Here is a 26,948-nt window from a genome sequence, read left to right as displayed (position 1 = left end):
CTTCAGTAAATTTATTTTCGAATTTTGAAATCTAATAGGCTGTTTTACCCAAGCCATGTATTAGTTCAAGGAACCATTTAAATACAATGGTGGCTCACGATTTCTAACCGACAAACCAAGAAGGCATTACTTCTGACTTCTCATGTACTGACAGGGCATAAACAGCTTAACACATACATTTCTTATGAGTTATCTTCTTGAAAATTCAAACTTCAGAAAGTTTTTGAAAATCCAGAAATTAAACTTCAGTTTGAAAGGCCTTAAGATGTCTAAGAAAGTTCACTTATACAGCCAGCCCAAGTTATGAACTTTTCTTTCTACGATTGAAGTACATATTGCGGCAGAAGCTTCGAACATTCTGAGATGTAAAAGTACTAACGTTAAAGAAACACAGACATAGAAACTACTGGAGTAAAGGATATGCAGGAACCTTGAAAAATTTAATACCTAAGGATGATTGTACCAGGTGTATCTTCTTAATTACTAAGAATTTTTGGAGGCAGGCCAAGGCCATAGTAACATCACAAGACATATTTGCATACAATAAAATCACATCAATTTCCTCTAATTCCAACTTATTCTAACTGGGGACTTATAAAATTAGCTTTCTTTCATTCACTTTTCAAGAGATTCCCAACTACAGGTACCTGCACAGAGCATGAGGTGACTACTGACTATAAGTTACATCATGAAGGAAGGGGTTCATGATACTCCCCAAAATCTTCAGATATCTGCGAATTCTGCAAATAGCCGTGCAATGATTGTGCAGCAAATGATTTGAGTTTCTTATTGATTGTATAAGACATGATGTACAACTTCAAGAAGTGGGATTCATAATTTAGCATACTTCTTCAGAGTATAGCATTTTCTGGGACAGGCAAATTACACAAAAGAGTAACCCTTGATGAAGCAGTCAAAGATCTTTCTTCTGATGAATTAGAGAAGGTATTTCTACTAGTACCAATCTTCCAGAGCTTCACTTCCCAGACTTGAACGGTTTTGCCAAGACTAACAGGAGTAGCCTCAGCAAAGACAAGGTCTCCCAAATGAGCACTCTTGACATGATTGATACTAAGGTGAATCCCAGCAACCCTTTTGAACCCGGATGCCATGTGGGCTGCTATACTTGCCAACGACTCTGCAATCAGAGCTGAGACTCCTCCATGCAGGACCTTGAATGGCTGACAGCATTTGAGGGACACTTGAATGTGGCCTGAGACTTTGTCAGCTGAAAGCTCTTCAAACACAAATCCAAGTGCAGCTAGTGTAGCATCAACTGCCTCTGTCTTTACTGCAGATGATGATGATGAAGCCATGGATGATGATTTTCTTCCTTTCGGTCTACTCTGTTTTCTCTTTTTGTTTATGGTGATGATATTGATGATGATGCTCTTGTCTCCTCTTTTGGGATGATGAGCAAAGTCGATCAGTTGGTTAGGGAATTTTTTTATTTTAATTTTTTTTCTCGTGGGAGTTAGGTAGCATAATGGTAAGCATCTACTACTAAGTACTAACAATGGTTGGCTTTCGGCCTGCTGGGATTAGAATTTGGTGTAAGGGTCTGTTTGGTTCGATATACGATGTTTTCCCCGAGGAAACATTTTCAGTGAAAATCTTTTTCCAAAGTGTGTCTAGTGTTCCCTTCATTTTCCGGTGTCTGGTGTAATTTTGAGAAAAAGTTTCAAAAAACTTAAATGGCGACAGCAATAATTTCATCTCCGGATTTCTCTTTCATTAATTGCTACTAACAATTACAAGTAACAAGTACTCTCCCTATTTCGTCAATCACCAGAGGCAATCTTTAATCCAAATTTTTTTAAGTCCCAAAAAGTCAAATTAAACATCAGAACTAGGGACTCATAATTTTTCAAACCAATTGTATATCGTATTAATAAAGGGTGGATAACTTACATTATGTGGTTACCATGGATTTAACCATTATTAGAAATTAGCAATTGAAGAATGATATGCTCATTAACTCTTCCTCTAGAAGTATTCCTCCAGTCTCATTACTTTTTTCCAAGTTTTCTTTCTCCAAAACTTCTCAATGCAAGCTCAATCTAGAATTGCAATTTTTTATAATCCATTAACGTATCTGCATGCGGTGCAAAAAAAAAAAATACTATAGAGAAAAAACATAAGAAAAAGGGAAAAGTGAACGGTCATACTTTATAGTAACAAGATATTACTTCTGATTTGATTTCTATGAATTACTTAATGGTTCGATACAATAACCAAGTGGTGAAAAGACCGATAAGTCGTCGTAGTTATGGGAAATCAACTTCCATACTCTAATTTAGGAGTTCATTTAAAACTAGGCTGTGTAAAACACTTCATAATAACTGAGTCCCTCTGCAGCCAGAAAAATGGAAATTCAAGAAAATACTTTTTGGAAAAAGATTTTTAATCCAGACAAACAGACCCTAAGACCGATGAGTTTTCACGGTCAGAGTTTGACATTTCACGTGTGTGGTATACCTGCCATTATTGGTTCCCACTTTCCAACGTTGCCAGTTCTTGTCGATTCCTTCATCAAACTGATTTATTTTTCAAATAATCTTTATCCTTCAAATTTTATTCGAGGAATATATATAGCCAGAAAATTTAGGAGTTTTCATCAGTAACCGAAATATAAAAGAACAATTTCAACGTTGCCAGTTCTTTTTTCTTTCTTTTTTTTTTTTTTTGGCGTAACGGTCTCCTACTCCTAAGGGAGGGGGACCTACTCCATGCAACAGTTTAACTGGGCTAAGAGAATATAACGGGGACTGAACTACAATCAAATCAAATGAATGTACCACACATTCGTATGAATTTAGAATAAATATCATATAAAATCAGATTAAGAAAAGGCAAAGTTTGAATCTTGACCTTCCGCCCTATAATTAATACTCCCTCCGTCCCACTTTAATAGTTTTGTTTTTCTTTTTTCGTCTGTCCCAAATTATAGTCCACTTTTCCATTAAGAAATGTAGCAATCTTTCAAATTGTCTAAAATACCCTTAATAAATATCTTGTTATTAATACATTGTTATTAAATACTAACCCACTACATTGAATACATTGAACTTTTCCAATACTAACCCATTAGCCGTAACTGATATTAATTGGCACTCTTCGTGATTAGCATAAGGGTATTTTAGGAAATTATTAATCTAAATTTATGTTTCTAACCAAATTAATTACACTTTGTTAATCTGTGTGAAAAAAAAAACCAAAACTAATAAAACGGGACGGAGGAAGTATGATAATCATCTCTCCTCGAGGGAGTTGGTTATTTCAAACGTGTTCAACAAGGTGAAAAATTCATATGAACAATAAATTGCAAGGTTTGACAAACACATTAGTCGGCCAAATGGGAAAAGGTGACGTGTCATAATAGTCTATCAATAGCATGGAGGGCGGCTGGAGGGGTTCACTAAAAGAATAGAGTAGCAAGTCATTTAAAATCATTACCGTCCAACAATTTCGGGATTTATATACGTGTGAGAGCGTGCGTATTTGACAAAATTAAAATTTGAATATTGAAATCTAAAATTTAAATTTATTAAATTATGTTACTGAATTGTTAAGTATTAAATTGATGAATTTGAGTATATATTACATTAAGTGATAAGTAAATAGTTTATCACTTATTTTTCGGAGCAAATTTTATTTAAAAAATTAAGTGTCACTTAATTAGTTTAGATGTTTTATTTTTTTTATTATCAAACGTGTCTGAACATTTTAAAATCTGAACCCATTTTAAGCATAAAGGTTGTTAAGCGTTGAATACATCCAATCATTTTCGCATTTATTCTAAGGGGAAAAAAAATCGTCTACCATGCCTTCTCATGAAGTTATCAACAGTAATTATTCAATAAAAGATGCTATTTCCGAAAAAAAAAAAAAAAGTTTCACACACTTCACTCATCATTTTATTAGCTTTTGGGACAAAATTAGCATTCGCTTATTCTTCTCAACTGCCGACTATTTAATTTGCAATTGAAAAGATAGAAGGCAGATTAAAAGTTGTGTACACCTTTAGCAGCAAAGGCACTCTGGCCTTTCCACACCAAATTCCACATCGATCCTCGGGAGGTTAAGGGTTAGGTTATTAATTTTCTGGGTGGCCTCGAGAATTACAATTTTTGAGATAAACACCTGCGATTTCGGGTTAGTAATTTAATTCTGATTTCTTCTTGAAAGATTAAAAGTTGTAAAAACAAGAGTCAGCCCACCTACAGGCTGCATCATCATTATCTTGCAGAGCGCAAGAGCTATCTATGGCTTTGAATTCACAGCCATTGCAATTTGCAAATGGCTCAGAAAGAAACTGTACCCTTTTATCTGTGTTACCTAAATGACCCACTCAAAAGAACATGGACCACTAGTGAGCAGTGGCCTGAGTGCCCTCCCCTGACTAAAATAATCTTTTGTTTTTCTTCATTTTTTTTTTCTTTTAATAAAGGAGATAGTACATATAGCATACTTCAAAACTGCAATTGTCCATTGTTTGTTGGTCTTCTAAGTAGAGCTGTAGAATTTGTTACTTTGCCTGAATAAATAAAAAAGAGTGAGCAACGTTTGATGCAGCCTTGGAGGAGATGGTGATCAGATAGCAGATTACCAACCCTTCTTGACCCTGAATTTTTTGGTCCTTTTTTAGAAGCAAATGCCCAGGTAATAGAGCTGCAACAGCCAAGAAGGACGGAGGGCTCTGATGAATCAATTTTCTAGATGATCAATGATACATATTTTTCATTAAACTTCCATTCATTCCAGCGACTCTTCAACTTCACTTCCATTTTGAGAAGATCAATCCAAGATTTAACAGAATCTACTGACAGATTAGAATGAAATACTTGTCTGCGCAACCCCATTTGTAAAAGTGTAAACGTGTTAACACCAGATTACATACATGTTTAGCAAGATTAAAAATCAATTTATGATAACTTACACGGTTTATTTCTGCAAATACTCTAGTTTAAGACTACGACCTTGCACCTTTGCCCTTGCATCTCCACTTGATATTCGGCAATACAAAGTACGAAAGAAGTTGAAAGAATAAATGAAGGCAAAATCATCATCCAATAACATCCAGTTCATATTTTTGGGTTGGGAAGGGGGCGGGGGGTGATTGGGGGGAAGGGAACATGTTGAAAAACTACCAGACTTGGAAAATGAGATGGATTTTTCAATCTCAATTTAGAAATAATAGTACAATACGAGGAACAGGCTATAAGTTACATAATAAGACTTCATCACTTGTACTGCACCAAAGTTTCAAACTTCACTAATTTGAGCATACAAAGCCACCTAGCTTTAACAGCAAAATGAAACAACACAATCTTTTATGTTGAGCTGGAAAGACCATACTGTCTCAGTATTGGGTAATGCAGATATGAGTTTATTTAGAGTACTGAGAGTAAGAGCAGATTGACCTCCTCCACCACTTGCAGTAAACTGCAACGAAAGTCACGAGAACAAAGCAGGAATGGAGAAGTTGCAAATTCTTCCAAGTTAAGAAGAAACAATGCCTATTGAGATTTTGATGCCATCAGGTACTGTAAAGAGGAAGGACCATCAGCAAATAAGATATCCCTGACATAGGAAGCCTGTTGTAGAACCAGCAGTCAAAGTAAACCAGTAAACCTCATTGTGATGCACAGATGCAAGTGTGTCAAGCTCACCGATTTTCTGTATTAGGTCAACCGACCTGTTCATTTATTTTTTCATAATTGTATCACTCTGTTAAAGCCCAATTATTTAAAGAAATTACAAATTTCAACGTCTTTATGTTGAAATAAAGAATTTCCAGCAACAAAAACTATGAGCTCTGCTATTATTTGAAAAAAAAAAAAATTTAATTCCAGTTACATCACAAAATAAGCTATCAGCAATAATTCCAGAGAAAGGGAAATTTGATGCATAATGTGGGGTACTAAAAGGGTGGAACATGGTCCCATATGTCGAAGGATTTTGTGGGATCAAGCAGCAACTTGATTCTAGAAGTGATATTATGACATCAAAAGCAACAACTTTGACTAGTGCAAAACATAATGCACACAAGCACAATGAAAGATTCTGATCTGCTGTTGGAATCCAGTGAATTCTATTCTGTTACTATGGTAAGAAGATGCTAGTTCATGATGGAAACCTTATTACCAGCTTGGTAAGGTAAGGAATCTACATAAAGCTGGCATGTTCGCATGGCTGTATCAAAAAATAACTAGCTCATCGGGACATAAACAAACTAAAGAAGTAAACACTAGTTAATCGAAGTGCATCTAACTAGAGATTACTAAAAAATGACTTAGTTCATCAAACAATTTAGCATTTTCTAGAAGATAAGTCAACATCAGAGTTTTTACTTCTTTTAACTGTTCAAGTAGAGGTAACATATCAATTCAGTCATTTATCGTGGAAAGATATTGTGTTAATTGAATGGTGCTTCAGTATTTTTTCTTGAGTAAATATTTCTCACCATGTGGCCCCACTAGTGAAAGCACAAAGTTTATAAGCAGTTGAATCTCCAACCATGCTAGCATAAATCACTTATGCAAATAGCAAACTACATCGAAAAAACAAACACCATCAAAGATACAGGGAAAAAACCAATAGAGCTTATAGTTTCTTTACCACTCATATCTTATCAGAAAGGTATCTCCCAAGCGAATCAATTGGCTTTGAGGAGTCAAGATTCCACGACCCCCGGCACCTAATTTTGATCTGGGCAAGATAATCAACAGCAATCCAAGCAAAGCTTAACATAACTGTCTCCTCAACACCATCTGGAAGTTGTAACTCCAGCAACCTTTGCAACCAAGTAGGGTGATATGTTACCTGATACCATGCTGAAGCCTTCTTTTCATACATAACATTCTTCTCATCATCAGTAAGGAGCTCAAAATTAGGTTCCATTTGCTCAAAAACTCTCCTAAACTCTTTTCGTAGGTTATTATAAGCATGCTTAAGCCTCTCTTTCAGATCACCGAGTTTTTTGCTACTGTACTTGGGCATTGACCATATATGACCAGTAACAACCTCTTCTTCCCTGTTCACTTTGTATTGTCCCAACAGACCATTCAACTGTCCATCGTACGAACACTTGGTATTCCATGCATGCTCGATGAACACCTCGGAACCAGGTATCTCAAGGTCTGTGTCATAAGGAATTTTATTTGAGGGAAATGTTAAATCAGATGTTGCAGCCTCACCTTCATCACAGGCATCTTTGACTTGGCGATACAACTTACCCAAAATCTTTTTTGACTTGTATGACTGAAAATCTTCTTTACCCATAAAGTCAGGATACATTTTTGGTTTATATTCAGATGGCATATTCACAATTTTTCCAGTTTTGGGGAAATCAACTGCTGTTGCAGCAAGCTCTGCCAATTTAATGCACTTCTCGTCCAGTGCTCCATATTCACTAAGGTCAGCATGGACAACATGGGCATTGCATATTGCACCCAGGCTTTCTGTAACCATATTCTTGGAGAAGAAGTCAATAATGTCCTGAAAGTGTGACATCAAGGGGGAGAAAATTAAACTACGAATGTAAAAGATAATGCATTATGTCTCAACAACTCCAGATTGTAAACAGGTGCACCAGGTGGGTCAAAATAATAATTTAAATAAGACTGATTGATCTAATCCATAAGAATCACAGAAACATACTCTTAAGCACAAAATGAACTCTAACACCTACAACATGAAAAGTTTAAACAGTTTAATTCAAAACTCATAGCCCATGAAGTCATGATTGTTCTACCTGTAGCACTTTGCAGATGCATTTTATCAATAGTTCCTAGAATCTTATGATTGCTCATGGTATTAATAGAACTTAAAATTCTGATTCTCACATATTTAAGGAAAAACTTCATTATAGCCATGTTTCTGCTTTTCAAAAATAATTTGACATACAAAAAGTATTCTTTGTTTACATACAAGTAACTACTGAATGCAACTTCCATAGTTTCTGAGACCTTTCTGAGCAATTTAGACCAAATCCCAAGATCAAAGACTGTAATTGAATAGTTTAACAGGATTTAGAATGATGAGATAGCCAAGGCCATCGAAAGGAAAACTCAGATGACAGAATCACATAAACAATTACCAGATGATTCACTTCACGAGGCAATTTTCTAGCTTCTGCAGATGCATAATCCATTGGCATCCAGCTCCTTTTACTAGGGGGGATCAGATTACCATCCCAAGTAACAAAGTAAAGATCTCCATCCAGGTCACTTCCTGAAGCTTCATTTGCATGCGGTCTATCTCCCTTCTGAGGGAAGACTAAACAATCAGTAAGATGCCGCAACTCAGGGGCATCTACAGCCTCTAGAATCCGCACATCTCCAGGGTGCAGACAAGGATTTTTTGCTATTACTACAAGACCCTTGATCACCTGTAGATTTTTCTTTGTCTCTGAAAATTTAGATCCATGGCGGAAAAAGCAATTTTCCAAACAAGGGCCTGACACCTGGATAAAGCATTGGCCTTGTTCAAGCACAGCTAGCTCATCCAAGCATCCCATCAACCACCTTCCAGATGCAACAAAGATCCTAGCCTTTTCCCTAAGGTCTCCAAGCTGAGCAGCCCTTACACTAGTTAACATACCTCGCAAATGAGGTTCTGTTTCAGGATTAAATCCAGCGCTTAGCATTATTGCTGGCGTATTTCCTTGCTCAGCACATGAAGCAGTAACGACATCAAAAGCTACATCTGTGTCCTCAAGCATCAGATTCAATCTCGATATCATAGATTCCTGCATTCTCCAGAATATATTATCTTGGACACCCAAGGCAGATAGAAGAGTGATTATCTGCCGGTTCAGAAATCCAGGCTGAAATCGAGTCCAAGAACAAATTTCAAGTATTGTGTGGGTAGAATCAAACTTGCGCATGCTTTCTCTGAGGTAGAGACGATGCCCATTAGTTTTGGATGGCCAACACGCAACGACACCTTTACAACCTGCATATCTAATCTGGTAAGCACATGGTGGATTTTCAGTCAAGCGCAATCGCTCTGCTACTTCAGCTGCTAGGTCAGACGTCATCATTCCAATCCCATCAGAGAAAACAAAAGTATTTCTCTTTATATCAGGGAGTTCCGAGTCAACCTGACTTGGTGGAACTTCCACTGTAGCATAAGTGGATGAGAAGCACTGTCCCATCCTAGCAGCACATTTCGCAACATTCCTGTCAGCAAACCTCCCCATCCAACTTATGATATTGGCTACTCTAACATTCTTGTTTTCAGCAAAAAACCAGGCAGAACGATCCCTCAACTGATTAGCTGAGAAAGCCAAGAAAGAGTACTTCCGCCCACATATATAAAATCCCTTACTCAAGATATCTTTCACCCTTTTAAACATTGAGGTTCTCTGGAGGTTAGAATTGGAAGTGACATCCCAAACGATGGGAGCAGCATAATAACTTAAAACATTCTTATTCAATGTCTGCATGCCTTCATCCATGAATGTAACCCTTAAAAATCGATCAGCAATGTCCCTATAATGTCTGAGGACCCTGTTTGACAGTTCCACTTCAGGTGGAAGACAGTAAGCTTTGGATGGCGTAATGATCACCCTTCTAACTTCAACGATATCATCCAACTGTTTAGGTCTCTCAGTAAGCTTGGGGTTTTTGTGCAGCCACTGCTGGACAGATTCCAGCTTCTTGGAAGCATCAAATAATGGCCACTTGTAAGAATATATGTGCTTTAATGCTGCTAGATTGACTTCTTCCGATTCAAGTCTCAGCAAGTCAAAAAACCTGTCAGACATCTGATGCTGATTGATTATGCCCTTGTGCATGACGGCGTTGACCAAAAATAATACCTTAAAGGTTATGCCTTGTTTGTACTGGATACAAAAGAAAGGATCTGATGAGGCCATTCCAAAGTCAGGTTCATCTTTTATAAGCAGCTTATTTGCAGGAGACATGTATTGTACGTGAACCCTGGACTGTTTAAGATACACCAAGGCCCTTTCGAGGGTTCCACCGTTGCGAGGAGGAATTGAAATGCGGTATATGTTACATCTACCAATTGCCCCACTAGGTGTAAAATCCGTAGTGCGTATCCAGGGATCATCATCATCCAACAAATCAAATGGGACTGATTCTTCAATATCATCATCTGCAGTTCTATAATGAATACGAGGAGATGAAGCCAACTGTAACAAGATTACAAAACCTGAAGAATATCGGTATTGCCTTATTGCATTGATTTCTCGCACCAAGAACTCAACTTTGAAATTACATTTTATTACTGCATACTTGGATTCACCTTTAAAAGAGAAATCAGTATCCCTAGTAAATAGTAGTCTGCAACTCCCATTGAAGGGATCCACTAGAAAATCAAATGCTTTAGGAGGTCCCCTCCAACCAACAACAAATTCATCGTGACTAACCAAGACCCCAATCTCAGGGCTAACATTAGACAGCCGGAAAGGTGTTATGGTTCTCCTCCTCTCATTCATCCGATAGGGGTTTTCAGGGCCCAGGCTAACCTTCAGAGGTTTCATGCCCAATGTTAGTTCACCACGCCCTGCAGCATCCAGAGCACACTGCACTGCTTCTGAACTAGCGAAATGGACGAAAGCATGAGGTTTCACTCTTTCATAATCACTTTTTCTTTGTACGTGGTTGCTGTCAATATCATTAGCAGGGTATGATTCAAGAGGGGTAGAGGAAGTCTTCAATCTGCACCTCCACACAGTTCCAATATTATCCTCAAAATAGTCTAAAAGCATTTTTGCAGTGACATAATCATCAAACCCTCCAACACTTATTTGAGTCACCACCAAATTCTTTTCACCTCCCTCTGATCCCATCATTGATGTCGCAAGATTTCCAAGATCAGATCCGTTACTACAAATGTCACTCTAGCGTAATCAGCAATGAATCCTGTCAGAAAACCCAACAGTTGTAAGAGAAATCTGAAATTCTCACATAGTAACAGCAGAACAACTGCACTGGTAGCAAGGATGTGGGATACAAACAAAGAGAAAGTTGGGAGGTGAAGCCATTGCCGTAACTTCAGCTCTGCAAACTACACGTCCACAAGAGCTACTATATTTTCAGACCAAAAACAAGAAAAACCACTTGCATACGCATCTCACAGAATCCAGACAGTAACAACGAATAAAACCGTGAAATTCCTTGCTTAACAGTCATGATCAATATGTCACAGTCAATGCTCTTCTGCACATAAACAACTTTATTTGAAGCGCTGTAAAAATTGGAACCTGACATGCATGCCACTCAATAATTGCAATATGATATTGATGAGACAATATCAACCTAAATTGCTAATGATTCAGACGAATTATAGACTACTGAGTCATCAACCATTATGTCCAAAAAGCCAGTCACGGTGCACGGTGCACGAGCAAAACTAACATCCGAAAGAGAAAAGAAAAAAGAGGGACGAAATAAAAAACCAATCTTGATGAAATCCCAGAAGAAAATGCACAATAATTCAAATGAAAGTTCTGAATCAGTTCAGTATACAATCTAACTAAAAAGGGCGAAAAAAGGACTTAATTTTAAGAATCCTTATCAGCAATATGCATGCCAATGTTGATCTTAATTTCTTTCAATAAATCATCAATAAAGAAAAACGCAAAACTTTGTGCAAACCCCCCCCCCCCCAAAAAAACACTAACCTCTTTGAGCCGACGGTGTAAGATATTGAGTCCATTTCACAAACACCAGGCGTGTATAAAGCGAGGATAGAAGTAGGAACAGAGCAAAAGAGTACACAGCAAGACTGAGGAGTGACTTTACAGTTGACAAAACAGTAGACCCATGTGTGTGTGAGTATATATATATATATATTTTTTTTTTATTTTTTTTTTTGGTTTCTTGTTGAATACTCTTAGACCAAATAATTGAAGTACTAGGACTACAGGAAGTAGCTAGTGTATGATTAGTTCGAATGATGGTTACTTAGGAAGGTTGTGAGAAGGACAGTTTTGCAGTCTACTTCACGCGGGAAGGCAACTTTGGCTTTTCAGGTGGGTACGGGAAAAAGAAGATAGTTCCGGTACCGGCCTTTTCTTCGTGGGATTGATATTCACTAGCTTATTTTGCTTTCCACTTCCCGCGGGAAGGCATCTTTGTGAGCTTGATGTCGTTTCTATTTCTGTTTCCCTCTCTTCCTCACTCTCCACTCCTCCTCGCGTTTTTTATTTCTTTAAGAAACTTTCTTAGTAAGAATGGGAACTTAAGGTGAGCTTGATAAAATCAAACTAAAATTTAAATTTGAATCTAAACTGAAGTTTGAATTCCTTAATTTAAGGAATTGTTAAGTGCTAAATTTGATATATATAATATTAAGTGATTAGTAAATAATTTATCACATAATCATTAAGTTTTGATTCAGTGACTACCAAATACGAACTGTAGCTCGGGGGTTCAAACCCTCACCTGCATTGGACTAAGGATGGCAATAGGATCTGGTGGCCACGGGCACCCCCTGCGGGGGCGAGGGGAAATTTTTTCCCTCATTTAGAGAGCAGGGGCGGGGGAGTATACCCATGCTGCCATCCCCCGTCCCAACCCCGTCAATCCTCGCTTCATTGCCATCCTTACATTGGATCCTTCGTTTAGAATAGAATAAATTAATTATGGAAATGTTATAAATTATAATAGATTAAGTTATGAGAATGATGGTCGAATGTGTTTGGATGGAGTGAGTGTATTTGGATAGAGTATTATTTTGAATAATTACTATAATACTTTTTATGATGTAATGTATGTGAGTTATAATATTTTAGTTGGGAATATAAAAAAGTGGATTGGGAAATGTATTTATGATGCAAGCGAAATATTATTTGAGATAATTTAGCAATCAAAATAATAATTTATCACATATTTTTTAGAACGAGTTTTGTCTAAAAAATTCAGTACCACTTAATTAATTAATTTAGATGTTCTAGTTTTTGTTATTAAATGTGTCTAAATATGTTAAGATTTGAATCCATTAAATTTAAATATTGAATTGAGTTAACGAACATGACCTTTGTAAGAATAGAAGACGGTATTCTACCTAAATAGTAGACATAGAAAATAAATAAGAGAACGCATACATACATAATGCATGTATGTAGGTCAAATAAATACATTCAATCATTCATACATAATGCTGAAATAAATTAAACATACATGGGTCTACCAGAAATAGTCGAAATTTGAAAAAGAAACAATCAGGCAATCAAAGCAGAGCTAAGTGGAATCGACTTTGCCATTCAAATTGTCAATAATTTTTAACTTCTTTTATCATTTGACAAAATATTTATTTAGGCCAACAGTTACAGAGATGCAGTCCACAAGAACAGTCACTGGATCATTACAAGTTTGAGGCTTGAGCCAGCCAAATCAATGCCCGTTTGCCAAATGAATTTTTTTTAATGCTTAGTTAAAATTTTACTATAACTTATTATAAAAGTTGTACAAAATTTTTTTTAAGATGTAAAACTTTTTTTTCTTTTCTTTTTCTTCTTTTTCCTTTTCCTTTTCCTTTTCTTTTTCTTTTTCTTTTTCTTTTCCCTTTTCTTTCTTTTTCCTTTTCTTTCCTCTCCTCTTGTTTTCTCTCACCTCACAACGCTGGTGCCAAAACCTCTACCGGCGACCAGCGCTACAGTTTTTTCTTCTCTCTCCCCCTCTCTTTCCCTCTCTTTCCTCCTCCCTCCCTTCCACTCCCCTATCGCCCCTCCTCTCCTCCCTACCATATTTGGTCACACAAAGGGGGGAGGCAAGAGAGAGGGGTGGCGGGTTTGGTCACACAGAGAGGGAGAGGGAAGGCGGCGAGGGAGGGAGAGGGGAGAAGAGGGAGAGAGGGAGGGAGAAGGAAGGAGAAGAAGGAGAGGGAGAAAAGGAAAAGAGAGAAAGAAAGAGAGAGAGAAGCTACTTTTGTCGGCCAGGTTATCAACGCTGAAAAAGGTAAGAATGGTGGTTGTTTGAGTTGGGGAAGGAAGAAGAAGAAAGAAAAAGAAGGGAATTTTTTTTTTGTTTATTTTTGGGTATATTGAAAGTTATGAACAATTTTTTTTAGATTATTATTGATGAAGTTGTTTAAAAACTAAATACTAGACAAAAAACTTGCCTTCCAAAGGATCATGTGAAGATTCCTTTTTTTTTTCTTTTTTTGTAATTTCTTTTGGTTAAATTCAAACTGGAAGAAATGAAGAAGCGTAGGCCATCCATGAAATATGAAAATAAACTAACCAAAATGTCAACGGACAAACCAAGAAGAACTAATAGCCGTTTGGATTGCTATTTTCTGAAATTTGTTATAATATATACGGTAAATATTTTCTATTTGGATTGCTATTTTCTGAAATTTTTTATAATATATACGGTAAACAGACAAACCAAGAAGAATTATTAGCCGGTTTGGATTGCTATTTTTTAGAGTTTTTGTATAAAAATGTACTGCAGTGATTTGACACAGGTGAGATAAAAGGTGATTGAAATATACATTTATGGAGATTGTAATTTTTTTTTTAAATGGCCTTCCAAACTCACCGGGGAATCAATACTAAACGTCAAACATGTACTCAAATTAGTCAAGATGGATTAACTTTACTAACGGTGAATGCATAATAAACTTTAAACATGTACTCAAACTAGCCATGATGGATTAATTTACTGATTTACCAGTAGTGGTACATAAAAATTTTTAGGAAAAAAGGGCAATCCAAACTCACCAGAAAATCCATAACAAATGCCAAACATGTACTAAAATTAGTCCGGATGGATTAATTTACTAACCACAAAATCCTTGATAAACGTCAAACATGTATTCAAATTAGCCATGATGGATTACGGACAGTGGTAATATCGCTTAATGGATTTATGGGACACTCTTTGAACATTGATGAAATTCTTAGAAATTGCACATGCCTTGCCTTTCCACGCCAAGTCGAGGATTTTGATCCACACATTCGCAAACTTGCCTTGTTTGGATTGCTTGTTTCCGTCGAAAAATATTGTCGTTTTTCGTGATCACATTTCTCTATCATCTTTTTCCCTCACATATATCAAATCGCTACAGTAATTTTTTCATGAAAAATGACGGAAAATGCAATCCAAACACAACCTTAATTTTGATTTTGTTAAACAAATTGTGCTAGACAATTTCAAGTAAGTTTTATAATCAAATATTCTTTCATCTAGACAAAAAAAAAAAAAACGAAATGTGTTTGAGATGTATTTGGATTTGTTAAATTCCCAATCCAAACGGAACATTTGTCTGCATTATGTGCAATGCAAAAAATTTAGAAGCATACACAAATTAAGGGGTGAAAGAAAAGCCACATTAAAAAATAAAAACAAAAAAAAGAAATAATTATATTCATCTCTGTTTTTAGGCGAATTTCTCAGAATAATGTGAAAACAAGAAAACATCACAAAAGCGGTGTTGCTTGTGGTTAGATTCCACCGATTATAAAAAATTGATTTAAATTTCATATTTTTTTGTCGGAACTCTTTTTTTTTTTGCAAATGCTTCGCCGCACCTCAAATGTGGGGCGAAGCTCTTTTTTGAAAAAAGGAATCGCCACTGATTTGAGGTGCGGCGAACCTTTTATTTATTTATTTTTTATTTCTTAAAAGGACACTTAACTTTAGATCCTAAACTTGTAATCCCTAACTCTAAAACATAAGCCCTAACCCTAAAAGCCTAAAATCTAATTTACCTACAAAATTGTGCTAATTTCATAAACGGTGATTAATCATCCTATAAAATTTCGTTCAGGTTCTGATTGAAAATATAAAATTAATTTAAAATAAAATATGCCCAGGTCATCATTTTTTGAAATATTTGGTTTCAATGTTAATTTAAATAATGATGAATAATGCAATATTCAACGATAAATAGGTACAATAATTAAATAAAAACATCAATGAAAATTAAACAAGATGTTTGACAAGAAAATTCTTGAAATCTGAATATCAAATTTAAAATGTCCCCTTTGCCCTTATCACGCGAGTGGTAAAACAATCACATTCCAAAGTACCCTCCGTGTGGTACATTTTGCTGTAGCTGTAGCTATTTACACCTCCAACGTAGCGTCTGCACCCCTTCTGAATTTTGGCTCTCATCATCATCAATTGAGGGATTTACCTAACGATAAGTGCGTGCCAAAAACCACTAGCCTTTGAAAGGTTGGCGGCCACTACCTAGCTTGGTGGGGTATCTTGCCTCCCACAAAAAATGTCACATTTAAGTGGTTTGTTTCAAAAAAATTTAGACGGGTGTGTTGTGCATCCGTTTGGTCCGGTGGTGGTTCAGTCCCCTCTGAGTTATTTTTGGGCCTCCTTAGGTCCGCCTCTCCCCTTTAGTGTAGAATAAATTAGGTTATACAACTGTTGTCATCTAAAAAAAAAAAAAAGAAGATAAGTGTGTGCCAAAAGGTGGACCCCTCGATTAGATATGCAACATTTCAAATGAAAAACCCATGGCCTCAAATATTGGTCTTGTTTGGCAGTTAAGTTTTTTACCAAGTTTATCTGTTACAAGTTTTTTAAAAATTCTAACTATAGTAATTTCAAAATATTTTTCAAAAATTTTAAACTATACACTTTAAAATATTAAAAAAAACTCTTCAATTTTTTTTTTTAAAAACTTCTACAGTAAGTTACAATAAAATTTTAAACAAATACTAAAAAAAACTCACTTACCAAATAGGGCCTCATTTGAGGCTAAAGATTTTAAAAATATTTTTTAGCACTTTAGATCCAGGTTTTGGGTGCACATCCGTGCGGCTTTAAGAATAAGTTTTAAAATGGGTTTTAAGAATTAAAATAGGCTTTTAGATCAATGGGTTTTAAGAATTAAAATAGGTTTTATAAAAAAACCATAGCCTCAAATATCATTTGACGCTAATTAAAAAATATTTTTTTTCCGGTACTTTAGATCACAATCGTTGATCAACGGTAAAGAGCTTTAGCTGCAGATTTAATGTGCAACATTTAAAAAAAGAAAAAAAATTCAACCTTCAATGCAAATTTAATATGCGTCTATAGAATAAATAAAATTTTTTTTCGGTTACTTTAAATTATGACGGTTGATATCAACGATCCAACAGCTTTAGCTGCAAATTAGATCTGCATCTAAAAAAATATTCAACCAAAAATAAAAAATAAATCGAATTTTTTGTGCACCACACATTTGAGGTGAAGCGAAGCATTTTCCAAAAAAAAAAAAAGGAGTTTTGATAGAAAAAATATGATATTTAAATCAATTTTTTATGAAGCCTCATTCACCATTTACGGCGAAATTCCTTTTATTTTTGTAAAAAGGGAAAAAATAAAAAATCATTATTACATAAAAAAATATGAAATTTAAATCAATTTTTAATATATATTTATGAAATTTATCAATATGAAATTTTTTTAAATCAATTTTGCAGCGACTCTTAAAGTGAAACCCAACTGCAAGCAACACCGCTTTTATATTACACGTGTTATATATCTAGTGGTATACTGTGAGTTTTTATATTACACGTGTTATATATCTAGTGGTATACTGTGAGTGTATATGAGATTAATTCATCCTTGTTTTCGCATTATTCCTAGAAATTCTCCGTGTCTTTATCCTCTTTGGATATTCCCTTGCTCTCCATTATTCCTCTGATTAACCGAAGTTCAGATTCTTCAGAATATCTCCTCATCCACACATCTCCCGCCCATGGCCCGCCACTATATATGCCCCTCCCTCCCTCCCTCCCTCCCTCCCTCTCATTTCTCCTCCCAGTTTCAACTTCGCCACTCACTGTAAAATTTGTTCTTCTGAAGGTGGTTTGAGGGGAGTGGTGATCAAGATCAGGGAGAAACATGAAGTTCTGGAAGATCCTTAGTAGTTTAATAGAAGAGACACTGCCTGATTGGCAAGACAAGTTTTTGTCTTACAAGGCTTTGAAAAAGCAGCTGAAATTGATATATCCCAAACAAGAACTCATCCATGATGATCATAATACCTACAGCAGTAACAATGATGACTGTGTTAGGCCCAGCAAACGGTTGAGATTGGAAGTTTATGATGATAAGGGCGGTGATTATGAGGTCTCCAAGGAGGTCACAGATTTTGTGAAGCTGTTGGAAGAGGAGATTGACAAGTTTAATGCTTTCTTTGTTGATAAAGAAGAAGAATACATTATCAGATTAAAGGTATTCTATTTCTTTTCCGTTTTCATTTATGTCTTCCAATTTGATGCACTTTTTCCCCTGAATATTTGATATCTATTTGATGTATGTATAGATATTTGATTATCTGTTGTGATTGGCATACATCCATTCATGCGTTTGTAGGCGTTCTACTTTTTTTTTGGATGAAAATTCTCATTTTTTATTGTCCGTTTAATCACGCATTTATGCACCCAATGGCAGGTACACATAGGATGTGACCCCACTTTTGTAAATCTTGTTCTTTTATTTTCTTGTGTTGATCTGAAGTTTTCGAGTAATGCTGATCAAAATTGTTTTAGTGGGAAATGATTTTTCTGGAATCCTGAGGTGGGATTTTCTGGTTAGATAATGTTTGTCTCGGTTTCTTGAACACAGGTATTGCAAGATAGGTTAGAAGAGGCTGATGGTTCGAATGGTGATCTGATGAATGTAGGCAGACAGATAGTTGATTTTCATGGAGAGATGGTCCTATTGGAGAATTACAGTGCTCTTAACTACACTGGTATTTGCCTCTCGTCTATTTCTTACTCCTTGTTGATCTATTTTAGAAAGCGGCGAATGATATGGTGCCTTTTTGACAATTAAGTTCGGTCAACTATTTGGTTTCGGATGATGATATGATAATGATAAACATCGCTACCCAAGGAGGAAATCTTATTATTGCATACCGATGTTATGATAAGTTGTTTGTCTCCTGTCTGTGTTACCCTCTGTCATTCTAAAGTATTTGGGATCCCTGCATAGGTTCAGTCTTTCTTAGTAAAGTTTAATTCTAATGCTATTTATATATCTGTACTGAGCACTTTTTTAAATGCTGAACTCATATAAGTAGCTTCTGCTGAAAAAGGGATAACAAACAACAGTTGTTTAGCCTCATTGTTTGCTTTAGGTTGGAGTGGCAGATTAGTTTTTTCTTTATTATGAGCAATCAGTACGAGATATGTATCAAACGTAATCAGAACTGGGCTCCCCACTGTTTGGTCTTCATACCGCTGGGGATCTTGTGTTCCATTTCCAGTGCATTTCAAGGAACTGCAGTACATAATTAGAGCCGCCTACCCATTATAATTAGCAGAATTATTAGTGAGCACATCTTTTAAATTGATACATTTGCCTATTGATTTGAAATGCCAATATGACTAGGTGCTACAAAAGGTAGCAAGATGTGGAAGTCCTTTTAATGAAACCATTCTCAGTAATGACTTCTGAAAAAAATAACAAGAATTTTTTGGTTAATTCTAGAATGTTTTAGTTCTTATGTGACCAACAAAGGTGAACCTTGGTGTTTTTTTTTTAGCAATACATTACATACAACATTTCCAGAATGTATGATGCTGGATATTGGAAAGATATGTATCAAACATTTCAAACTGGAGGAGCTACCTGTACATCTTATTATGCAAACATAAGATTACTGGTGTATGTGATGTTGTCCTAAATGGGGCACTCCCTCAATGACTCTATGACAGCAATTACTTACATGTGACTGGAGTTCCAATTAAATTTACTCTATATCACATGCTACGCATTTGAAAGCATTCAACATCTCTGGGTATGAGTTAAAACCTAAAATCTCCACCTGCATCTCTTGTGCCGGTTAGATTTCTATAAGCTCGTATTATCAAGTCCAGGATCTGGCACTAGGCTTTGGTGATCCATTATTTTACCGGAGATTTAGTTTGAACTAAGACTTTGAAACTTCTTTAGCGTATAGATTTGCTTGATAAATGACAAGATGTGAATTATCTATTCACTGGAGGCACAGTTGTTTAGGATGCTAGTTTCATAATCATGGTACCATGTGTTATGATCTGATTGGGATGGCAGTGATCTTTTATGATTGAAATCTAATGTCAACTTTGATTAATGCAGGACTGGTGAAGATTTTGAAGAAATATGACAAGCTAAGTGGTGCTCTAATTCGCTTGCCCTTCATCCAAAAGGTTTTGGGACAGCCATTCTTTAGGATTGATGTTCTAAATCAGCTGGTAAAGCAGTGTGAAAGAATGCTTGATTACGTTTTCTCCCTTAGTGAAATTTCTTCCCAATCTGAAGCAATCGAAAGCTGCGAAACCAACACTGCAACTGAAACTGAAGAAAGATCTCTCAAAGTTCCCCAAGAACTTGCAGAAATCGAATACATGGAAAACATGTACATGAAACTTGCTTCCTCAGCGTTGCGGGTCTTGAAGGAGATTCGCAGTGGAAGTTCTACTGTAAACATGTTTTCTTTGCCACCTTTATAAAGCAACCAGTTGGAGTTACTTTGAGGGAGAACTCCTGTAGTAGAGGAAGCAGCAAAGCAATAGTTTTATGTTATATCTTCTTCTATTTCCTCTTTGCCCGTATATGTAGTTTGGAAGCTGTAGGTGGTCCACTGTTGATGAAACTTGCAGTATTGTACAGATAGATAGTGTCGTTTTTGTAGACAGGATATTGGGCTAATGCACTGCTCCGCTTCCTGTTATGTAATGCATTGGTGTGGTTTTTTTTTTTTTTTTGGATTCTTGGATGCATGAGCATCATCCAAAAATATGTTACACTTAATTCTGTACTTACTTCAAAGTGGCTAATCAACTTTAAGCAAAATCTGATTACTTTCAAAAGAAGTGTTCATTGTACACTATTTTACAAGTAGGTGACTTCTTCATCAACCTACTGGTTCTTTAGGAAATTCGGGATGTGTAATCTGATACACTTTCGTTTGGATTGGTCATTTTTTCGAAAACAAGTTTTTAAATACACTGTTATAGTAATACACAGTAATTCAAAAAAATTTCATCCATATAATATATCAAATATTTCAAAAAATTTTTATAGTAAAAATTTTTCATATACACTGATATAGTAAAATTTTTCAAAAACACCCTAAAAAACAGTTAATCCAAACGAATTACACAAGGTCATTGTGGCATTCGATAACTTTCAGTTCTTTTTCCCATGCAAAATGCGATTGGCCACCAACTGATGCGCCTGTAGCTCAGTGGATAGAGCGTCTGTTTCCTAAGCAGAAAGTCGTAGGTTCGACCCCTACCTGGCGCGCCGATTATCTCTGACCAAGGATGCGTTGTGGCTGTTATATTTTGCTGCATTACTTTTTCATCTGGTACTACCGCTTATCAGAAAGTGAACAAGGAATGCATCATTTCATGATCAACCTACCCTATAACCTCCACGGGCAGTCAATTTCTATTTTTTCATTCTTTTCACACATCTTTGGCCTTTTATCTTCCTCTTTTTGCTATCCCTATTTAACGCCTTGTAGTATTTGACATTGTCAAGCACAACTTTTGTGTGTATATACCACCCTGCCAGAAAATGTCTATTGTGGATGAATCACCAGGTTACATGCAAGTTCTTTCTGATGGTTCTGTGAAGCGATTTGCACCAGAAACTGCTGCTGCATCAACTGAATCATCTAATGGATACAAATCCAGGGATGTGGTAATTGACTCATCAAAACCCACCACAGCAAGAATATTTCTTCCTGATGTTTCTGAATCAGTAGCTGGCCAGCTCCCAGTTTTGGTGTACTTTCATGGTGGTGGATTCTGCATTGGCTCAACTACATGGCTGGGGTACCATCATTTCCTGGGAGATCTGTCAGCTGTATCTAAATCAATTGTCCTATCTGTAGACTATCGCCTTGCTCCAGAAAATAAGCTCCCCATAGCTTATGATGATTGTTATAGCTCACTAGAATGGCTAAGCAACAATGCAAGTTCTGAACCATGGCTTGAAAAGGCTGATCTTTTACGTGTTTTTCTCTCCGGTGACAGTGCTGGAGGCAACATAGTCCACCAGGTTGCTGTCAAAGTGATCAAGGACAAAGTTTCTCGTGTCAGAATCAAAGGATTGATCCCAATCCATCCTTACTTTGGGAGCGAAAAGAGGACAGAACTAGAAATGGCTGAAGAATCAGCAGGCCATGTGCAATCAAATGACATGTTCTGGAGACTAAGCTTGCCAGTTGGAGAGAACCGTGACTACCTTGGATGCAACTTTGAGAAAACAGAACTTTCTGGAAGTGAATGGGATCAATTTCCTCGAGTGCTGGTCTTTGTCGCAGGCTTAGACTTTCTGAAAGAAAGGGGAGTCATGTATGCAGATTTTTTGCAGAAGAAAGGTGTTCAAAAAGTGAGCCTGATCGAAGCTGAGGGGGAGTCTCACGTCTATCATGTATTTCATCCCAAATCAGAGGCCACTACATTGCTTCAGAAGCAAATGAGTGACTTTATGCATAGCTTTTAGAGTCTCATAAAGCTAGAATATTCGTCAAGTCTTCTGAGCCGCATAAAAATGTTATGATGAAGACATTCATGTTAGCAATCACAGGCTGCGTGCTAAACTGAATCAGGCTCTCGAATTTTTAGCAGTTAAATAAAGATTGTTTTAGCGTCCATAGATTCTCGATCCTGAAACATTTGCTGTCAAGAAAGCAAAAGCTTGCAAGCACAATACACAATCGATGCCCCCAAGTGAATTAGAATCTTAACACTACGTAGATATACTTTCTCAAACTCTTGACAGAACAAGAGAATTATCACCATTTGTACGAGGGTCCCTTTCGGAACGTTCTTCAATTCTTCTTCTTCTTGAAAACATAACACAGGCATACATGACTCTGTGATAATTGATAAAGAAAAGTAGCCAGCCACCTATCCCTGCACTAAATAATTACATGACCTGAATTTATCCCTTTAATCTTCTCCTTTGCATTCTAGAACATGTTCAAGCAGACAAGGACAGCATATATTGCAACTGTGAGCATATTTTGCATTGTGCCCTTGTATATTGGATGTAAGCTTCCAATTTCAAGTGTCAGACGAGGTCATGAAGCCTCCAATGAAGCCAGCTCCATTGCAATTTCCACATAGCATATTCTTCTTTCCCCTACACAAGAAAAGCACCATCAGGCTGCATGCAACCAATAACTTGTCTCAAAGGAGAGGACAGGTGAACGCAACCTTACAAAAGATGCATTTCCTGCTTTTTTTTTTTTTTTTTTACACTACACAAATACTTCTTGAATTTGATAGAAACAAAATTTTCATATCCAACTACATATTCGTTTTTGATTGTAACAAATCATCAAAGTTAGGGAAGATGGCATTATGATCTGAGGCACAGATACTGCTGAAAACATAACTCGTTACCCGCAAAGCCAACAAGAATCACCAGCTTTAAACTTCCCGTTGAAATAATCAGCAGAGTTCACCCCATTACCCTTGCACTGGGAGCAGGGAACTGCACCTGAAAATCAACACTAAACTAATTGAATGGTGAGAGTTGCTATGTTTTTTCTCCCCTTTTTTTTTGGGTAATTATGTTCTTTTATCAAAATTAATTTGCAAATTTCACCAATGATCTTTGACAGTTGCGCGTTGGAAAATCAACAGGAATTCTTCTACTGAAAACTCTCTGCTGCCATACGTTCAGATATATCTAATTTGTCTTGGCTTAAATATTTACATGTAATTGGGAATGTATGAATTGCTAATATGCTACAGCATTCAGGATTTTCTGTGCTAGTAGGAGAACTTGTATGAACTATTGACCTCAGGCATTCCTAAAACTAAAAAAAAAAATTTCCCCTCAGAAGACTCAAAATGTTCTTATCTAATATAGAAAAGTTCTTAAGGCCTCAACAACAAAAACTAACCATTTCCATTACAGTCTGCACATAATAGACTATTTGGTTTTCTTCGTGGTTCATCACTTGAACGCTTTGAGGCTGAAGCCTATGCATCCAGATGAAGAAGTATCTCTCAGATAAAAGGGCAACATACATCAAGTCCTGAAATCAGGTGATAGAAAACATGCAGCAGTACTTGCAGCTAGCTACTGCGTCGTGTAATTTGCATGGTTCTGGTAGATAAGGAAAGAAAACAAAAGAAGGGTTTTTACAAGCATAGCCGGTGATGGGTACAAAGCAAGAATTGAAGCCTGGTTTTGCATGATGTTGACATTATTGAGACTTAGAAGAGCGGTGCTGTGTAAAAAAACTAACACTGACCTTAACCTTCAGAAAGCAGAATTTGCCTCCTGTGAGAATCTTCTGACTGCATAAATTGTTGGTACGAGAACCTGAGTCATAAGATGAGATAGCACATGTTAAGGATTGGAGGACCAGAGTGCTGAGAAGTGAGCTTTTCTGCAAACATAAACAACAGGGAGGAAACCAAACTTTGCTTCTGTGTGGAGGTAAAGCAGCTAATTGGTTGAGGAGAACAGGGGGTTGCAGCCATTGACGTGGTGAAAGAGGAAGAGAGGCTGATTGATATTTCTTCCCCAGTGGTTATGAACCTCCAATGGCAATAGGGAAATTCAGGACTCCAGATATTTTGATTATATTCATACCTCATCCCCATGTGGAGTTAAAATGTCAGTAGCGCAGGGAAGGATCAGCCATCAGGACTAGATATTTTTTGATAAAAAATGAGTCAGAAATTCCGCTTCTTTTTATCCTTTTCTAAGTCACGAACAAAACAAAAAGGTAAAGGAAAAATCAATTCTAGCCCTGTGAATTAAACAGACAAAATTAAATTTTCTTCATCCTGTGACAATGGGGGTACGAGACTATTTATGTTCACATATTTTTTCTCCTATTATCTTTTTGCTTTCTGAATAGAATGTTTACAAGAGAAAGACTCGAATACATAATACAAATCCTATCAATTTATATATAATGTTCGAGCTATTGAAAGCAGGGGAAAGACAAAACCCCATTCGAATGCTAAATTCCAAGTTTCTTGAAGTTTTCTTCCTAAACTAGCACGACATGCTGGACCCCATCAACAATAGCGCCCAGAATAGTAATACTAACAGCGGTAGCTGGCCGAGATTGAAGAGAACAGCCATTGCCAGCTTTCCAAATGCGATACACCGTGACAGAAAAAGACAAGGAAGGCCCTTAAATTTATGAGCAAAAGATTTTCCAACCCAATGATGAGTCCCACCCACTACGACTCTTCTTCCAGATCGTACATGCCCTTAAAAGTAAGGCGGCACATATGGGAGTAGACGGCCTTGGATTGTTTGTTTCCGTCGGAAAATATTGGGAGTATTTGGATATAAAATTTATTTCAAATAATATTTTGCTCGCATCATAAATATATTTTTTAACCCACCTTTTTATATTTCCAACCACTTTTTTATCTCACATACATCACATCACAAAAAGTGCTACAGTAATTATTTCAAATAATATTTCAAATAATACCCTATCCAAACAAACCCATTATCATTTTTCGTGATCACATTTCCCTATCACCTTTTTCCCTCACGTATATCAAATCGCTACAGTAATTTTTCCATGAAAAATGACGAAAAATGCAATCCAAACACAACCACTATATTTTTTTTACCAACATTGTCCTATTCTACTGAGAAAGAGAGTCTGGAGAGACTGTATAAGGAGCTAACAAATATATTAATTCAACTAAATTAAAGGGGTGCTCTGGCGCTATTTTTGAATTTTTTTCACTATACGTGAGATTTGAACCTTCGACCTACCCTTTTTTAGGGTCACTGAGCTTTGGCTCAGTAGTTAATAGAAAAGAAGGTTTTCAAACGAAGGGAAACTATAAGTTAGAACATCGGCAAGTTACAAAGGACTTTTTAATATTTAATCATATTATTTATAACAGCATTTGTATAGGTGAATTATTTCACATAATTTTTCGTTTGCATCATAAACACATTTTTCAACCCATCTTTTTATATTTTTAATTATTTTTTTATTTCACATGCATCATATCACAAAAAAATATTACAGTATTTATTTCATATAATCTAGATCCAAACACATATTTCACATAAAATCGTTAGTTTAGACAGTTTTTGTTCAATTTTCAATTTAGTTAAAATCACGAGATACTAAAATGTAGATTTTCGAACTATAAGAAGTTAAGTTGAACATTTGACAAATTACAAGGAGTTTTTTTTAGTATTTAACCCAAATATAATCAATGAAGGCACTTGTTCAGTTGTTTAAATTTCTTCCTCTTTTAGTTCAATTTGTGGTATCTCTTTTATCTTTCTTTCAAGTTTTAGGGGTGCGTTTGATAAAACTGAAACATGAAAATTGAAATCTAAACCCATTAAATTACTGAATTGTTAAATACTAAATTTGATATATTTGAGTGCATATTACATTAAATGATCAATGAATAGCCTATAATTTATTTTTGGAGCAAAATTTATTTAGAAAATTCAATGTTACTTAATGAATTCAGATATTATAGTTTTGGTTATCAAATGCGTTTGAATATGTTAAGATCTGAACATATTAAGTTTAAGTGTTGAACTAGATTATCAAACATGATCCATTTTATTAAATTTGATTTCATATTCTCACTTGCCATCGTGCAAGGGGAAAAAAAGGACGCAAATGCAATACAAGTTACTAAAATGAAGAAAGAAATGCCAACTACACAGAGTATTATGTTATCTCATCTTAATTATAACTGGTTCCTTATTATAGCTCTAAAACTTAGCAACTTTTCTTTTCTTTTTTAGTCAATTATACTAGCAACGACAAACTCAACTTTCAAATTTCACCTTGGCTTGTGTGAAAATCCATAAAAGAAATTTACAAAATCCATCTCACAGGACAAAAACAAAAAGATTCCAATTATTATTACATCCAAATTAACACCTCTTTTTCCTTTTTTTTTTTTTTTTGGCAATGAACCTCATAAAATATATATGAAATAAACAAAAAAATTTTTATTTCCATTTATTTCTTCCCACGAAATTCAGGTA

The 26,948-nt window shown here is 36.0% G+C and overlaps 5 protein-coding genes and 1 non-coding gene across 14 annotated transcripts; 3 read left to right on the top strand and 3 right to left on the bottom strand.

Annotated features, from left to right (window-relative positions):
* Positions 1 to 592: 592 nt before the first annotated feature.
* LOC113705371 (1,4-dihydroxy-2-naphthoyl-CoA thioesterase 1-like) lies at positions 593 to 1,482 on the bottom strand. The gene has a single exon (XM_027227208.2). The coding sequence runs from the start codon at positions 1,314 to 1,316 to the stop codon at positions 852 to 854; it is 465 nt and encodes a 154-aa protein (XP_027083009.1). The 5' UTR covers positions 1,317 to 1,482; the 3' UTR covers positions 593 to 851.
* A 3,673-nt stretch (positions 1,483 to 5,155) lies between these two features.
* On the bottom strand, positions 5,156 to 12,571 carry LOC113706999 (RNA-dependent RNA polymerase 6). Of its 7 annotated transcripts, XM_072063130.1 has the most exons (5): positions 11,657 to 12,308; positions 10,991 to 11,192; positions 8,102 to 10,895; positions 6,622 to 7,500; positions 5,156 to 5,597 (listed from the first exon to the last, which is right to left on the bottom strand). In XM_072063130.1, the coding sequence occupies exons 3-4, from the start codon at positions 10,823 to 10,825 to the stop codon at positions 6,625 to 6,627; spliced, it is 3,600 nt and encodes a 1,199-aa protein (XP_071919231.1). In that variant the 5' UTR covers positions 10,826 to 10,895; positions 10,991 to 11,192; positions 11,657 to 12,308; the 3' UTR covers positions 5,156 to 5,597; positions 6,622 to 6,624. The 7 variants fall into 7 exon arrangements, with proteins under 7 accessions (XP_071919231.1, XP_071919230.1, XP_071919232.1 ...); XM_072063129.1 differs by lacking the exons at positions 10,991 to 11,192; positions 11,657 to 12,308 and adding an exon at positions 12,420 to 12,571; XM_072063131.1 differs by lacking the exons at positions 10,991 to 11,192; positions 11,657 to 12,308 and adding an exon at positions 12,420 to 12,568 and having other exon boundaries at positions 5,156 to 5,546.
* A 4,967-nt stretch (positions 12,572 to 17,538) lies between these two features.
* On the top strand, positions 17,539 to 20,771 carry LOC113707355 (SPX domain-containing protein 2). The gene is made up of 3 exons (XM_027229635.2): positions 17,539 to 18,164; positions 18,558 to 18,684; positions 20,055 to 20,771. The coding sequence occupies exons 1-3, from the start codon at positions 17,832 to 17,834 to the stop codon at positions 20,426 to 20,428; spliced, it is 834 nt and encodes a 277-aa protein (XP_027085436.2). The 5' UTR covers positions 17,539 to 17,831; the 3' UTR covers positions 20,429 to 20,771.
* A 380-nt stretch (positions 20,772 to 21,151) lies between these two features.
* TRNAR-CCU (transfer RNA arginine (anticodon CCU)) lies at positions 21,152 to 21,224 on the top strand. Its single transcript has one exon. It is a non-coding gene; the product is annotated as a tRNA-Arg (tRNA).
* Positions 21,225 to 21,500: 276 nt separating this feature from the next.
* Positions 21,501 to 22,433, top strand: LOC113706430 (probable carboxylesterase 17). Its single transcript, XM_027228332.2, has one exon. The coding sequence runs from the start codon at positions 21,501 to 21,503 to the stop codon at positions 22,431 to 22,433; it is 933 nt and encodes a 310-aa protein (XP_027084133.2).
* A 228-nt stretch (positions 22,434 to 22,661) lies between these two features.
* Positions 22,662 to 24,887, bottom strand: LOC113706586 (protein BUNDLE SHEATH DEFECTIVE 2, chloroplastic). 3 transcript variants are annotated; one of them, XR_011820642.1, is made up of 5 exons: positions 24,370 to 24,887; positions 24,199 to 24,269; positions 23,845 to 23,979; positions 23,332 to 23,435; positions 22,662 to 23,075 (listed from the first exon to the last, which is right to left on the bottom strand). XR_011820642.1 is itself a non-coding variant. In XM_027228511.2 (5 exons), exons 1-4 carry the CDS (start codon positions 24,551 to 24,553, stop codon positions 23,335 to 23,337), a joined length of 435 nt encoding a protein of 144 aa, XP_027084312.1. In that variant the 5' UTR covers positions 24,554 to 24,863; the 3' UTR covers positions 22,662 to 23,075; positions 23,332 to 23,334. The 3 variants fall into 3 exon arrangements, 2 of the variants coding, with proteins under 2 accessions (XP_027084312.1, XP_027084311.1); XM_027228511.2 differs by having other exon boundaries at positions 23,845 to 23,923; positions 24,370 to 24,863; XM_027228510.2 differs by having other exon boundaries at positions 23,339 to 23,435; positions 23,845 to 23,923; positions 24,370 to 24,853.
* Between the last annotated feature and the right edge of the window lie 2,061 nt (positions 24,888 to 26,948).

Source organism: Coffea arabica, chromosome 8c, assembly GCF_036785885.1.
Source record: "Coffea arabica cultivar ET-39 chromosome 8c, Coffea Arabica ET-39 HiFi, whole genome shotgun sequence".
NCBI lineage: Eukaryota > Viridiplantae > Streptophyta > Magnoliopsida > Gentianales > Rubiaceae > Coffea > Coffea arabica.
This window is presented reverse-complemented; position numbering and strand designations above follow the sequence as displayed.

Coding starts and splice junctions, on each gene's coding strand:
- LOC113705371 (XM_027227208.2), bottom strand. CDS start 1,316: ATGGCTTCATCATCATCATCTGCAGTAAAGACAGAGGCAGTTGATGCT.
- LOC113706999 (XM_072063129.1), bottom strand. CDS start 10,825: ATGATGGGATCAGAGGGAGGTGAAAAGAATTTGGTGGTGACTCAAATA. Junction 7,501..8,101: donor CTCGTGAAGTGAATCATCTG/GTAATTGTTTAT, acceptor TCACACTTTCAG/GACATTATTGACTTCTTCTC.
- LOC113707355 (XM_027229635.2), top strand. CDS start 17,832: ATGAAGTTCTGGAAGATCCTTAGTAGTTTAATAGAAGAGACACTGCCT. Junction 18,165..18,557: donor AATACATTATCAGATTAAAG/GTATTCTATTTC, acceptor TCTTGAACACAG/GTATTGCAAGATAGGTTAGA. Junction 18,685..20,054: donor CAGTGCTCTTAACTACACTG/GTATTTGCCTCT, acceptor TGATTAATGCAG/GACTGGTGAAGATTTTGAAG.
- LOC113706430 (XM_027228332.2), top strand. CDS start 21,501: ATGTCTATTGTGGATGAATCACCAGGTTACATGCAAGTTCTTTCTGAT.
- LOC113706586 (XM_027228510.2), bottom strand. CDS start 24,553: ATGGGGATGAGGTATGAATATAATCAAAATATCTGGAGTCCTGAATTT. Junction 24,270..24,369: donor TACCTCCACACAGAAGCAAA/GTTTGGTTTCCT, acceptor CTTATGACTCAG/GTTCTCGTACCAACAATTTA. Junction 23,076..23,338: donor GATTCTTGTTGGCTTTGCGG/GTAACGAGTTAT, acceptor TTTCTTGTGTAG/GGGAAAGAAGAATATGCTAT.